Source organism: Acipenser ruthenus, chromosome 12 (assembly GCF_902713425.1).
Source record: "Acipenser ruthenus chromosome 12, fAciRut3.2 maternal haplotype, whole genome shotgun sequence".
Lineage (NCBI taxonomy): Eukaryota > Metazoa > Chordata > Actinopteri > Acipenseriformes > Acipenseridae > Acipenser > Acipenser ruthenus.
In genome coordinates, this window is record NC_081200.1 from 27128051 (window position 1) to 27143407 (window position 15357).

Sequence of the window (15357 nt, forward strand, 5' to 3'; positions counted from 1 at the left end):
TTCTGTTTTTATGATTTTGGAAAAATAGCAGCCTATATTTCTGTTGTTTAATAAGAAACATGGGATGTATTTGCGCACATGATTAACATAACTATGTTGATTGCTAAATTGGCGTGCACAGTCAGACACATGTGTTACAAACATATCCATTGCTTTAACAGAACCACACCATAAAGTTTGTCAGCCAACCCAATTTTGTATTGCTCACATTCAATCTAACACAAGGTTCTTGTGCAAGCCAAAAGGTATTTTATTTGATTATTCCATGAGTCCCGCAAGTTGTCAATCCCATCTTAAACACAGCGTTATGTGTGACACTGTTTTAAAACAAGTTTTGTTTTATGGGAAAATATCTGCAATGCATGCAGTATATCACAAAGAAAAGGCCCTCTTTTTAATAAAATACATTACACTGGTAATAGGACAGTGAATGATAATGAAAGGGAATCCGGTAGGTAACTGAAATATCAGTGCCAAACTCAGCCATAAACTCAGAGGACTGTTCAATAGCGTACATCAATTAAGTAAATTTACGCCTGCAGAAATGATGATTCAGAAAATGAATAACGAGAAAGCAATTTTCAATTCATTTTCTTTAGCAAACTTTTAAACTACATGGTCCTGCGCCTGCCTGCCCTGACACTCAGATTGATTTCAGCCTTATTTTAACATGCCTTTTGACATTGCAGGAATAGTTTGTTGCCCTGGGGTCTTGTGACGGTTAGTGCCCCATCATGTGAGGTACGTAATTGCTCCAGGGGCTTTTAAAACATTTTCTTACCTCCTGTTAGCTGTAGACTTGTTTTGTATACTTTCAATTCACTTTGAATATGGGGAGCTTTGTTCAGTCCCATAGACCAGTGCTCTGCTACTGGTTTATACTTTGGTGTGCCTTACCTTGGGCTCTGCTGCAGAATTGTTAACTTGTATATTTTACTGCAATTCTAAAATGAAATTTCATAGCTTTCCTGCCCTTACAAAAGCACTCAAATGATTTGCTGTCATCTGCCTGCAGTTTCTAACAGGCTTGTATTTCCCAGCTGATATCCTCCACTGATTGCATAGTTATTTTATGATGTTGCCCTCGGATCTCAAGAGCACAACGTTGGTCCTCATATTAGGCCTGTCACTGATCTGCTGCTCTCAGGAAACTGAAAATTTGGATGACCAGATCCAAGCTGTCGATACATTTTAAACCCTGTTTTGTGCATCTCATTGCAAAATATCAAAGTTAGCATCATTTTATTTTTGGGACACATACGACCCTTGTACCTTAAAGAGCTAAAGCTGCAGTGCAACAATCATTAAGGTTGTTTAAAAATAGTTTGACATATTTAATAAAAAAAAAACATTCAAAAGTTATATGGTATTGCCTATAACATTTTTAGTGTTTCTTGATTGTATTTCTATTTTTTCCTCCTGAGCTACATCAAAGCAGAACACCTCTTGCTGCTGCATTATTAGCAGAAGCCCTGCATTATTAGCAAAAGTTCTGCATTATTAGCAGAAGGCACACGAGAGTGTTAGTGCACAGAAGGGTAAACTATGGAATGGTGGAATATTAAACAGACCCCAATGTGTTGTAGTGTAAACCTGACCAACACTGTGGGACACTACACCCTTAACAGATTCTTTGGTCTGTGTGCCAAACTCCTAATTACAGTATTGCTTTTCTACCCTTGTATGGCCTTAGTCTCTAATGACTTGATTTCAAATTAAATGACATCTTATGCATTAGGCTGTCAAGTTTTATTGTATTAAACAAAGGAATTTTAGCATGACTCTTACTTTTTTATAGTGATGACATATAAATATAGCTATTTTTGCTTTTTCTGGCTTTATAAACGATGTAGTGCTTTGTCCAGTGTAGCCAGACTATCTGCCTACTGAACCACTATGTAGTGAGAGGATCTCAAGAAAGCAACGGCTGGTACCCAAGCTAGTGAACCAACAAACTGTACCTTCTACGTACATCAAATGGCTCAGAATCCTATAGCAGACAACATGAAGCCAATGGAATACCAGGTACTTCTGAGTTGCTCCGGAGTAAAAAGAAAAGTCTACTTCAAAGGTTTAAAATCAATTTCTCTACCCCTGGCTTCATGATTCTGTGATATATATATATATATATATATATATATATATATATATATATATATATATATGGATGAAGGCTAAATATACTTGAACTTTGACCCATTCGACTCCTCAAGACCATCACTTTCAATTCAAACAAAATGTCTAGTTTTTAATCACTAGACAACACCCACAGTACAGAAATGTTCATTAATGATCAACAAAATGAAATGAAATGAAAAAAAATGATGTAGAGAGGATTGGGAAATTAAAACAAGGTAAAGGCAATCATCCAAATATAGCTGAAGCACTAACGGAAAACGACATAGAACGTCTGTACAGCACTGAAACACTATGTTTAAAAAAACCCAATTGTACTGCTGAACCTCGTCTTCTTTAATATTAGCATCACAAGGGTATCCATGTATTATAAAAAATAATAGATGGGCCTTTTCAGTGAGTTACAGGAAAATAATTCCATCTCGGGTTTCTGTGACAGTTTATAAATCGGTCTCATAATTTATGACGTCACAGAAATCCTAGATGGAATTATTTTCCTGTAACTCGCCGAAGTCCATCTATTACACACACGACACAACTACTTTCAGTAACAAGTCCTTGAATGTCAAGGAGGTCCCCGGTTCAAATCCCACCTCAGCCACTGACTCATTGTGTGACCCTGAGCAAGTCACTTAACCTCCTTGTGCTCCGTCTTTCGGGTGAGACGTAATTGTAAGTGACTCTGCAGCTGATGCATAGTTCACACTCCCTAATCTCTGTAAGTCGCCTTGGATAAAGGCATCTGCTAAATAAATAAATAAATAAATAAATAATAATAATAATAATGTAACATTAGCTTACACAAGCATCAGAGACTAAACTAAAATGAACTACAGGTATCAACACCTATTTTTACATCTTCACAGCTACAGAAATAGACTACAGAAATACTATGTTGCTGTTCATTCACCTTGCAGTCACCTTGATCTCATTAAAACCAAATGAAGAGGTTTCATGAATCTTTAATTGGGCATTTGGCAAACGCAGCGTGACAGGGTTGGTTCACTTCTCCTTAACATTATAGCACCGTTTTCATTTGTTTATATTCATCAAAATGTCTCAGCACCCCTGCCGAAAGATAAATCACTCTCCGTCATGAAGGATACACAAGGACAGAAGTCACGAAAGGCTGCAAACTTTTCTGTGAAAATAAAGTAAGTGCAAGCAACCAGACACCATGAAACCCTGGAACTCCAAGATACACCCTGGAGCTAATGACTTTAACGGCTACTGTGAATATGGAGGAGGGGTGAGTCGAGATAATGGTACTACGAGAGGTTTAGAGCTGACAAACTTTGAACTTACATCCTCGAAACATCCCCAGGACCAAAATGTGGCTTTCAGTTGCGGTAACACTGTTAGTGTTCCCTGTTCGCTGTGTGGCTGCTTAGTGAATTCAAGCACAGTGGCAGGGTCTGGTGGTGCAGCAGCCAATTTTCAAGACTCAGAGCCCAAACTTGTCACTGATCTCATTGCTAGTCCTAAATTCCACTTGGATCCCAATCCTACGGAATACCCTGGCAATGGGGTCCTGGTTCGAGCACATTGGATTGGTTTGGATGCAGGGTCTAGGGAGTTGTCTACATCATCTTTACAACTCTGTGGCAACCTAATACCAGATCCTGCCTTTGAGGCTTCAAGACATACCTTCAGTGGACAGGTTTTGCCTCATGAAGGTAGGAGGGTAAATCAGTTAACAGGTTACTTTATATCATTTAATAATTAATATAATGTTACATGTGTTCTGTTTGATTCTCTATTGGTGTTTCTGCTAAGATCTTTATTTGCCACACTAACTAACTCTTCCATTATTTGCCACACTAACTCACCAATGGTGATTGTTGGTAAGTGGAGAAGCACATATGCGTTGAGCTGTGCACTGAAGCCTGTGTAATGTGTTTCCTTACCTCACTTCACCACAATCAGCCTGTTTTTTCAGAAGCAATTTTGCTGGAATAGTTAGTAAGCATGGAAAATAATTATCAAAGCACAAACAATAGAGAATCATAACACATAATAGATTATTCAAAATTAAAGTGAGAATGTAAATGCTAGGATAATAGAGATGGTATAAAGAATCCCTATAATACTATCCAAATATCTATATGGCTGTTTATTTACTGTAATGGTCACACACAGCCAAGTGTAGCCATGCATAGCAAGAACAAGGCAATTCAATGGTAAAAACGGGTGAATTGACTGTATGGTAACTATGGGAATCCATTGTAAAGTGCAAGATGTGCTAAATGATGTAGCTTGATAAACTTTCCAAGGGAAGGGAACAGAATGTGTTTCTGTTAGCCTTTTTTCAGTTGTGGAAACAGGTGAACTTTTGTTTGAATGATTATTATTGGTGTTGGTTTTATTTTGAAATGCCCCATTAGTTAAATTATTAATGTTCTTTGTAGGTTTTCAACACAGTTATGAGAAAAATGAACTGCCAGGTGCTTTTGCAAAGGTAAGATGATTCCAGCTTTACTGGATTAAAGGACTGGTTTAAAAAATAATAAAATGTACAGTACAGTATGCTCTGCATCCCAAACCCTAGGCTAAAAAAACAAATGAAAATGATTCTGTGCATCCAATAAAAACTGCCTCTTTTAATATTCAGGTTATAAGGTGCTACTTCTATCCCACTGCAGGTCATAGTGGATTCGGAGGAATTGAAGCTGTCAACACCAGTATGTCCAGTGTGCCATCTGGTTACGACCAAACTCCCCCAGAACTCCTTGGACTCCTTTGATATTCCGACCCCTTGTTCTGAGATGCAGACGGTTTATCAGCCTGCTCCTTCATATAACCACACTTCACAGATAAAGTCTGCACCCTTTAAACAACGGATCAATCCCTTTGGGAAACTTGCAGCTTTAAGAGCAGAATACGCGCAGTCCCTGAATTCATTATGCACATCCTGGCAAGGCACAGCATGTTGCCGCCATTACTATGCCATTGCAGTAATATTCTGGTTAACATTTATAGTGAGTACTGTTTTAGTTCTTATTACAAGTATAGTTCTTAGATAGATCAATTTAGGGCAACACCTAAATAAATATAATATGAATATTCAGTTTGCATTATGTATGAGTGAAACATTTTTTTCTCATGTTTATTCAAGTATAACAGGCCCTTTTCATAAAACAGAAGTGGCTGTTAACATTGGCTAAGGATTAATACAGGAGAACAGATAGCGAACCCTTTTTAGACACATTCAATAAAAGTTTATTTTCTATTTCTAAATTCAGCACTATTGGGTGTTTAATAGTTAGGGTGGATCACATTTAATAAAAGCAGTCATTGACACCAGAACTTACTCATCAAAACAAGGAAAGTATTTCAATAAAATGTGCCTTGCATGTTTTATGAATAAGGTTTTTTGACAAACATGCATTGCGCTAAAACTACGGTATGAGAAACAAGACCAATGCCTTATGTACTGTAAGTATGTTTTGCTTTTAATTTCTGTTACTGCTTTCTTGTGCAGCCTTTGAGTTGGAAAATATCAAATTAAAATTGTTCGATTAGGCGAAAAGAGGGTCAGCAAAATTCCTGAACCCTGAAATCAACCGATTACAAACTTAAACACTTTGTAGAAGATTTCTTGGAAGCTTTACTGTGGCACACTCAAAGAGAACAAAAGCTTTTTGTGGTGTTCCACCTCAACCTTCTCTCACCTGCCAGCCTTGCTTGAATGAGCTCACCTAACCACTTGAAAGAAGCCGAGTTTTCTCTAATGTAACAGAGCATACACAGAGTTGGTTAAAGGGTAAATACCCCTTTTTATTCTGATCACATTTCTGTTCACATCAATGTTCTTATATGCAGCAGTGAAGCCTCTACTTACAGTACATCATATTTTGCATTAAGCAAAACAAACTAAACAGTTAATAGAATTTTAATTTATCTTGTGTATTAATTATTGATAAAAATAGGAAGAACATTAATCTATTCAACGCACAATGTATTTCTGTTTTTATTGAAGTGTTTTCAAATTATATTTATTACAGGAGGCTGTGTGGTCCAGTGGTTAAAGAAAAGGGCTTGTAACCAGGAGGTCCCCGGTTCAAATCCCACCTCAGCCACTGACTCCTTGTGTGACCCTGAGCAAGTCACTTAACCTCCTTGTGCTCCGTCTTTCAGGTGAGACGTAATTGTAAGTGACTCTGCAGCTGATGCATAGTTCACACACCCTAGTCTCTGTAAGTCGCCTTGGATAAAGGCGTCTGCTAAATAAACTAATAATAATAATAATAATAATAATAATAATAATAATACGTTAATTGATTTTAACACCTAGTCAACCTTGTTTACAGAGGTCACCTGTGGAAAGCGAGATTAGGTTACAGTAATTATTTCACTGTTTTAAAACATTCTCAATTCTCATTTAAAACAAAAAACACATCTGAGTCAAATATAACATAATTAACAATGACATTGAATAAAACTTTTTCCTCACAATTATTGCCTCCACGATTCGCTTGCACCACACCTAGGGTGTCTGTAAAACATTGACATAATCTAGAATTGTATTTCTGCTTTGAAAAGAGTGTTGGTCTATGATTAAAGCAAAGCTGCCACAGACAATCAAAGACAAGTAACAATCATACTAAACTCCCAACTAATCATATCTGCAGTTGAGGGTAGTTTAGTCTTTTTTAGGTTTTGTTTTACCTGCACTAGTGCCAGTTTTACAGCATACACTTTGGTATTATTCATTTTGCAAAGCTCTCTGGCAGGCATCCAGTGAAGAACAAACCTGTTACTAGTATTCAGTGCTATTTTGGTAGTTTTCTTAAACCAGCAGATCTCAAACAATATTAAATAAATGATTAAAGGCTGCACACCTCCCTATTTACCCCAAAACCTAGATTTGTAATCCCTCACAAATTACTGGTATGGTACAGAACTTAAAGACATCTTTAAATTCCTTTAACAGTGGACTGCAGATGTCGTTTGTACTGGAAAGCAGCAATATAAATGGTATGGTCCATGACAAGCCAGAGTGCATCTATCTTCCATCCTCTTGTAATTTGTGTTTGTCTCGCACTCTGCCTTCCAGCTCTAGTAATTTTTCATAGAATGTTTCTGCCATGTCTTCATCCAGGTCCATCTAATAATAATAATAATAACAATAATAATACTTCCATCAGCAAACCATTTGAATGCAATTTACAATCTTAGCTCAAGCATTTAATCAATAATTGAATCCTTCTGACAATATATTTTAAACAGGTTTGACTACATGCTGAAGACTTGACCAGTTGAACATGCAGAACTTTTTGTTCATGAAACACAGTCAGGGCAGTCTAGAGAAACCTGTCACAAGAAACTTTTCCTTACCTTTTGTGGCTTAGTGTAACCGTTTCCCAGTCCTGAAGTATAGCTGTGGTATTTCGCTCGAGGATCTAATGATTCTGGCTTCTGATTAAACAACCAAAACTGTGGCAAAGCAAACACAATCTATCAGACATTGCACAGATAACACAATTTACTCTCATGATTCCTAAATGCATTGACATTTTTGGGGAATTCACTAGAAAACTGGTTGTTGCAGAAAATTCACATAGGTTAGCAGTGTTAACTGTTTCTGCAATACTTTTTTTTTTTTTCTGCAATACTAACTACTGAAACAACAGTCTGTGGCAAAATTACAATTGTGAAATGTGACTACATTTACATTTGCTGTTTTGTCTTCCTTTCTTTGCTGAAAGTTAATATCTGTATCCAGTATTCTAAAATACAGCTCCCAGCAGTGACATGCATTCACATGATCTGATGTTGCCACACAGATTTATTGGGCAGTGTGAAGCAACAGCACTTGATTCCATTGGGTACATGAGAATCAGGGAACAAATTGCTCCAGTAGTTAAATGCATACACTATCTAAATATTTAATTTCTTACGTGTTTAATAACCTATTATGTGGGTTCTCTATCATTCTCTAATGGCATTTCTGCTATTATTTACAGTGAAGTACCCCTTTACTGTCTACAGATTGAGGATTTTATATTTCAGTAGGAGTTAAGTAAATAAGTGTGGAGGCTTCTCCAGTTAAATGTCATACATACCAAAGCCTCTGCTCCATTGTAAGCAGTAAGAGTGAATGTGTTGGTGAATATTCTAATCTGAAGGAAAGAGGAACAAAAAACACTATTGACACTGATAGGCAAATCTACAGATCTTTCTTATAGATAAGCTGTACAAAGGAATCTTGCTATACAAGGTTACTGATGGTAACAAAATGCAATCCTTTAAGAACAGGTGCAAAAGTGGAACCGGTCAGTATAGATGTACATTTACTAAAAGATGTGTTAATATATTTAAATGTACCGCTGTAGTGTTAAACGTGACTGTGCTTACCAGCCACATAATTGGCATAATCAGTGTCCAGAAAAATGATGGAAGGATGCCATAAGTTAAATTTGTCATCACAAGTCCAGGACAAGTTACAGATGAATACAGGCCCTGTAAGGAAAAAATAAAATGATGAACTATATAGTCCCTCCAGGATTCTGCGATCGCGGAAAAAATCACGGAATTTGCTCTCTCGAGGAATTTTCAATTAAAAAAATAAATAAATAAAACTAAAACATTTACTCCCTACTATCACTGTACATGTCACTAAAGCATATACACCCTATTTGTATAGTGAGAAGTGTGGCGAGTTTCAGTGCAAGCTTTAGTTCAGCCTTGGAGAGATTCCTAAGGCCATCGGTGAGCTCCGGAAACAAATCTAAATTAGCACCGAATATAACGGCAAAAGATAGGGAACAAATGCAAAATGCAAGTCTAGTATTACCAATAACTCATTGTCATAGCTTCTGTTAAAACGAAAGACCATGACAACGACCATGGATAGACAAACAGTGACTCCTGAAGAACGAAATAAGGTAAGATTATTATTATTATTATTATTATTATTATTATTATTATAATACAAAAGGATATCATAGTTTAGTCCTGAAAGATGTCATTCTAATTATATATGAAAATGTGCATGTTTTTGTATATGGTGTAGTAACATGAATACTCAAAAAAGGAAGGGGGTGGCGAACTATATTAGATATTATCCGATTACTTGGGATGACTTACTATTTTTGTGAAAATTCTCTTTTGTTTTTGAAATCGTTACTTTCTTGTTTGTTTTGTGGCATGTGATGGTAGCACTTTCACACTTGTCACAGCTTGTGCCGTCTTGATTTGGATATGTTTTGAAATCACAACATTTTGGTGAACAACACACGTTTCTAAATGCAAAAAAAGCTCCAAGCTTAGTACACATTTGTAAAACAGTGCATTTGTAAAATGTACCAATGTTAATTTGAATCCCAATGCACAATTACAATCTTATTCTGCTAGGCAAATGTTATTATTACGAATGTGATTAAATGTAGTCATATGTTTTGGCCATAACTATTTCCGTTTTTAAGAATTGTCATGTTTTATGTACATTTAAAAAAATGGCATCCAATAGTCAGTGCTGTAAGAGTTTAAAAAATGTGAACTCCCTTTGCTTTACTGTATGTGTTTTTTTCTTCTTTGATTTCCATAAAATATGGCAAACATGTTTGTTGGTTTTTTCCAGATTTTAGTAATGTGATTTAATAAAAAAAATGAATTTAACTAACTGTGACTCACTTTTTCTTGTTTATTTATACTCATTAACACTATTTTTCATTAAAAAGTAATTACCGCAGAATTTTGCAGAAAACACTCTTTTCTCATTGCAGATTTTAGGCAATTTTACCGCAGATTTCCGTGGGGACTAACTATACTAAAAAATGACTTTTTAAATATTACATTAAAATGCATATATAAATTTATCAAAAGATTTAATGGTGTACTGTGAACAAAACATCAGAAACACAAACAGTAAAGCTTATAAGAAACACAGTACACCAAGGAAGCTGAATTGTTTGTCCCCTTGACTATGTAGATGTTGTATCTTCAACTGCTCATATGTAACTTCTATACTGTAAATACATGTGTGTTAGGGAATGTCCAACACTAAAATAATAATAAGGGTGTTCATTTTAAATTAGGAAAAATCAACTGGGATTAGACTTTCTTTCGAAAGGAACAGTATACATACAGTACAGATATCTGCATTGTTTTCCCAGATGTTCGCTGTCAAAACTACCAGCCTTCGGGCCATTTGAACCCGTTCTCATTTCTGGGTTCTGGCTTTACCTGTTTGTTATAGTGCCTGTTCAATGCCACACTCAGCAGATCTGAAGCGTATTTAGAGGAGCTGTAGGGCTCCACTCCTCGAGTGTGCTGGTAGTCATCCAGTCTGAACGCAGAGCTTCTCGCATTGCTGGATGATGTCCATATCAGCTGGGATGTGTTTCCAGGCTGACACAGTAAAGGCTCCAACTCTCTAATCTAAAAGAAAACAAGTTACAATCTTGCTACCCCTTTTAAACGTGCACAAAATCAACTACCATCAGAACTGATATTCTTGTGTGTAAGCAAGTTCACTAGAAACATGTGGGTTGTTGAAAAAACTAAACATAATATAAGGCTTTTCTAATTATCTCTATCATTTCAGCAATTAGATTTTATGTACAGTTCCAGCCAGTGGGCAAATGTTTTAGCTCTAATTCCTCAGAATTAGTATAGAACATTAAATCTGGCAAGAACATATCTGTAAACATCCACACTAGAACAATATTTTTTCTTTACCTCATCTTATCAGTACAATATTTATTAAAACGTACTGTATTTTGGTTCCCTGAGATACAGGCACTTTGTTCAAAAGCATCCTGTCTACATCAGAAGGCGGCATTATAAAAAAACTGCACACAATTTTTCACCAATGACATTTTAATGTGACATACAGCCACGGACCGTATTACAAATGAACAGTCCTATTTTCTTTGAATTAAAAAACTCAGTATACTGACCATGGCTAAATTAATATGATTCTCAGAACATATAACTACTTTTTAACTGATTTTCTCCTTTCTTTACCTTTCCTAGAAATGCACTAGTTCTAACTCTACAGAATCCATTAGTACAGAGATGCTTTTAGGGCATTATAGAAAAGACCCTACTCTGTGTATGAAAATGTATTTAGAAATGGAAGTGTTTACTCTTTCAGTTCAGTGAACCAGGCAAACTTTTAACTGGTTAATACCACTGGAGGTCTGAGTTGAAAAGACTAATGTTCTCAACTTAGCTATAATGTAAAACAAAACAAAAAGAGTGCAGTCTCAAGTCCCATATTCCCATCATTTGTAGAGCTGTACTCATCAAAATCTTGCATTGCATTAATACTCTTATCTTCTAAATTCTGCATTTGGTAACAGGGCAAAATGTCACCTTGCTGTACCATACAAACACTTAAATTAGCACCCTTCAATGGGCAACAACAGAAACAGATTAGATTCCTTCGCTCCCTGCTACAGCAGCTAGGTTCCAAGCTGATCCAAGCTATCCAGAAAATCTACTGTTCAATGTGTTTGGCTACAGCCCCCAGTTTATAACCTCAATAATCAAAACAATGAGGATTATGTTGAAAAATAATTTGCAGTAATACATACAAGACAGGAGACAGCAATAGACAGTTCTGCGTTTTCTGTAAAAAGGGTGTTGATTAATCACATCCCTTAACAGCGTTTCATGTTCTTATGTAACTAGAAGGACCAATCAAGATGTTATTGCAACAGGAAATGGAAGTAATTGGAATGATGCGAGGAGAGTATCACTAAGGAATCGAGTGACAAACAGCACTGCTGGTTAAACGGCTGGAGTTGTTACTCAGCAACCCAAGTGCAACAAAGAGCTAGGTATTACTTTCAGTAAAACAGAGTAGCTTATAGGGGCTGTGCTGTAAGCTGATATGTATAAAGGAAGAAAAAACTAAACAATCACAATTACTGTGCTACCAGGTCCCTGCTGGAAATTCATTTCAAACTGCATCTGTATTAGAATTAGTAAGAATAACTGGAAGAAAATGAAATATTCCTTCGCCAGATCGGCCCTGTTGTACCTGTGCTGATAAAAGACTGTAGGCTCCCATAATTGTTATCTGTCAGCATTTGAATTTATCCTGGCTTACTTGCTACAATATCCACTAGATCCATTGGTCTGTTTTTAAATTTAACATCTAGATTATTATAATCATAATTATTATTATTATTATTTATAACATTTTAAATGATGCATACCTATATCTATCTCTTCACTGAACTTTTTATGCTTTTTAAATGAATGCTCAGCCTCATACCATTATGAAATGTCCAAAGACATTGGTGACAAAAACCTCCTGCAATCCGTCTGCAGTGACCCGGTCCTGCTGCGTCAGAAGACCTTCCCCGGTGGCAAACATACTGATCACCTTCCTGCAACAAAACACACCAAACAACTGTGTTAAAGATGCTTTTAACCAGTACTTTTTACTCTATTGAAGCAAATCATGTTATACAGTAACTTAAACAGAAAGACAGATTTAAAAAAGACCCTACCTGGAGAACAGGCCATTCACAAAGGCTTTAAGGCTTATCTGAGGATTGGGCATGATCCCTGCATTCAGGTATAGGTAGTCTACTTTCTTATACCTGCAAAACAAATGATTATTATTCCTCTTTCTTAATTTAATTACAAGTCATAATGGGAATGTGTGTCAATGATTGCATTTACAAATACTGCAGTAAGTGCTAATCCCGGTTTTACAATCTCTTTCTTACCTCTTATTAGCATTAGCAGCAGAACTGTATCACAGGTTTCCCCTTTTCTTTGGTTCTGTGTTTGTTTTTTTGTATTTTATTTTGTGGATCAAAGTACAATAATGTAGATAAAAACAAGTGAAGCTGTTTCTTTATGGTATTGAAACACTTCCCCTGACTGATTGCTGCCAGGCCACTGGAGTGAAAGGGTAGCTGTACAAGGAAGCAGAGGCTAATAGTGTTATCTTTGAAATATATGCTTACTCCAAAACTGAAGTATAAAATATATGCAAAGAACCAACAGACCTTCATCAAAAGGAAAGGGGGACCAATATGTCTGACGCTAAGAACAGAAAAGAAAATGTGTTTTAAAACCTTGGTTACCACTCCTTTAAATGCTAAAGACAGGCAGACAACGTGTACATCATCATCATCAAAAAGTGAATCACTACCCCTGGCAGAACTAATAGAAATTCCAGTTTGCTACATACCTATGTTTGATCTCCTTACATGCCTCCAACACAGACTGCAGGCTGCCAACGTCGACTTTGAGCAGGGAGATATCTGCTCCAGGGTGGGAGGTGTGCAGGGTAGTGCGGGCTGCTTCAGCCCGCTGCATGTTTCTACACGCCAGACACAGGTGGATCTGGTCATTGTGTGTGAGGAGACGCTCACACAGAGCCAAGCCAATGCCACTGAAAAAGACAATGGGGAATATAAGGTTCCTCAGAATAGTTTTATCCTGCATAACTAGAAGCAATGTACTATTATATATATAGCTTTTTTCTTTATATATAGTTAGCTCATCTATTGCTTGAAATCTTAATAGTATACCGAGTACAAATCCTGCAGTATTTTGCTTGGAGCCATGGTACTGCATTTCGCTTCCCTAAAGTTACTTTTACTTCAGTCTTATAAAACAAATTCTGTGTTACACCATGAGAATCTTTCACGGATGCTTGAAAGCCCTTGTAATATACTTAGTGCTTTTGTTAGATTTCTAAAAACGAACAGGTTTTTTTTTTTCTTTTCCTAAAAGGATGGATGAAAACAGTGGCTGTGTTCACGATTTTTTGACGGCTAGTAGATTGCAGACGGGAGTCTGCGTCTGACGTCACGGTCTGTGTAGCCGGAGCTTGGACACGATTTGGAGGTTAGCTACAAAGTATAGATAACAAACATGGAAGCTGATTTAGTTGTGATTTGTATTGCAGAAGAGGTGGATGCGATAGAAGTTCCGTACCCTTAAGTTAACTAATAATTTGCTTAACTTGACTTTTTGAATAGTTCAGCTTATAAAATGTTGGAGGATTCAAGTATACAATTTTATACTTAACTTGAAACCCCAACTGTTTAAAATGATTTTAAGGCTCTGATTAGGCAAATTATTAGTTAAGGGTTCAATGAAGTAATTGAGAGCAGCTCGGTTGGAACAAAAACCAGCAGATGCACAGAGTACATTGGGTACTCCAAGACCAGGGTTCAAAACAACTGAGTTATATAATAGTGGTAACTTATACAAGCTCCTTTTCTGTCACACCTCCTCCTGCCTAGGTGGCTGTAGCACGTAGAGTGAGGATCGGGTTTGCTTAAAGACACACTTCTTTGTCAGCTACCGCTCCTCTGTTGTTTGAAGCCGTGTTGTTTGAAGTTCGTTTGAATATAACTTGTGCGCTCTGTCTACATTTCTATATTTGCCCGTTGATTTTTTTTTTCTATGCCTGTAATACAGTGGTACCTCAAACAACATGCTTCTTTGAAGAAACACTGATTTTGGATTAAATGTGATTTACTATATAGATTCGGCTCCATAACATACTAATTGTACTTATATTTTCTGTATCATGTTTTTTTTTTTTTTTTTTTAATTAAAATAAAAGTTCTTAAACCGAAACACTGTCCAATGCATTTGACTGATTCGCCACGTAAATAGTAAAATTAATAAATTACCTATTCGCTCCAGTGACCAGGACGATCTTCTTACTCATACTGTACACTGCACGACTAATGACAAATGCTGCAAAATCCGATACAATAATAAATCCTCAGGTCTTTGAATGATTAACACAACTCTGATCAGCAGTCGTCCTATCTGGATGGTGTGATGGTTGTCATCACGAGTTAAACCAATTAGGTACGAGCTACAGTCAGGCCAGAGGGACAAAATACTAGCAGAGCGCGCCAAATTAAAAAATCTGTCTCGAGAGAGAATTGCACTGTACTTTAATCAAGCACGTAGATTGAAGCCTTTGGTTGTACTACTGAAACGGTTAGAAATAATCTTTTTGAGGAGGTGGCCATTCGGACCACCAGTCAAAAAAATCTGATGGTCTGTTAGAGATTTTGGTGGCCCTACTTTTTTCTAAGTGAATCTAAAAATAAAATAATCTGAAAAATAACACAGCATGTGAGCAAAATAATTGAAGCAAACTGATTTTATTTTGACAAAAGAATACTGTATAACATATTTAAACTGAATTAGGTCTATACTGTTTGCACCAACAGGAGGAGTCACAAGACATACTTTTACTGTGTGTACTAAGACATGGCACTT

General features: G+C 36.5%; 1 protein-coding gene across 2 annotated transcripts; it reads right to left on the bottom strand.

Annotated features, from left to right (window-relative positions):
* Nucleotides 1–5480: 5480 nt before the first annotated feature.
* LOC117416602 (3-keto-steroid reductase/17-beta-hydroxysteroid dehydrogenase 7-like) lies at nt 5481–14925 on the bottom strand. 2 transcript variants are annotated; one of them, XM_034027850.3, is made up of 9 exons: nt 14754–14924; nt 13295–13498; nt 12603–12695; nt 12365–12479; nt 10324–10518; nt 8494–8598; nt 8202–8258; nt 7474–7572; nt 5481–7243 (listed from the first exon to the last, which is right to left on the bottom strand). In XM_034027850.3, the coding sequence occupies exons 1-9, from the start codon at nt 14789–14791 to the stop codon at nt 7142–7144; spliced, it is 1008 nt and encodes a 335-aa protein (XP_033883741.1). In that variant the 5' UTR covers nt 14792–14924; the 3' UTR covers nt 5481–7141. The 2 variants fall into 2 exon arrangements, with proteins under 2 accessions (XP_033883741.1, XP_033883742.1); XM_034027851.3 differs by lacking the exon at nt 8494–8598 and having other exon boundaries at nt 14754–14925.
* Between the last annotated feature and the right edge of the window lie 432 nt (nt 14926–15357).

Bases quoted from the DNA above. Each gene is read 5' to 3' on its own strand.
- LOC117416602 (XM_034027850.3), bottom strand. From the start codon at position 14,791: ATGAGTAAGAAGATCGTCCTGGTCACTGGAGCGAATAG. The intron at 13,499-14,753 runs GTAATTTATTAA...TGTCTTTTTCAG, and splicing joins CTGGTCACTGGAGCGAATAG to TGGCATTGGCTTGGCTCTGT. The intron at 8,599-10,323 runs GTAAAGCCAGAA...TTTTCCTTACAG, and splicing joins ACAGGCACTATAACAAACAG to GGCCTGTATTCATCTGTAAC.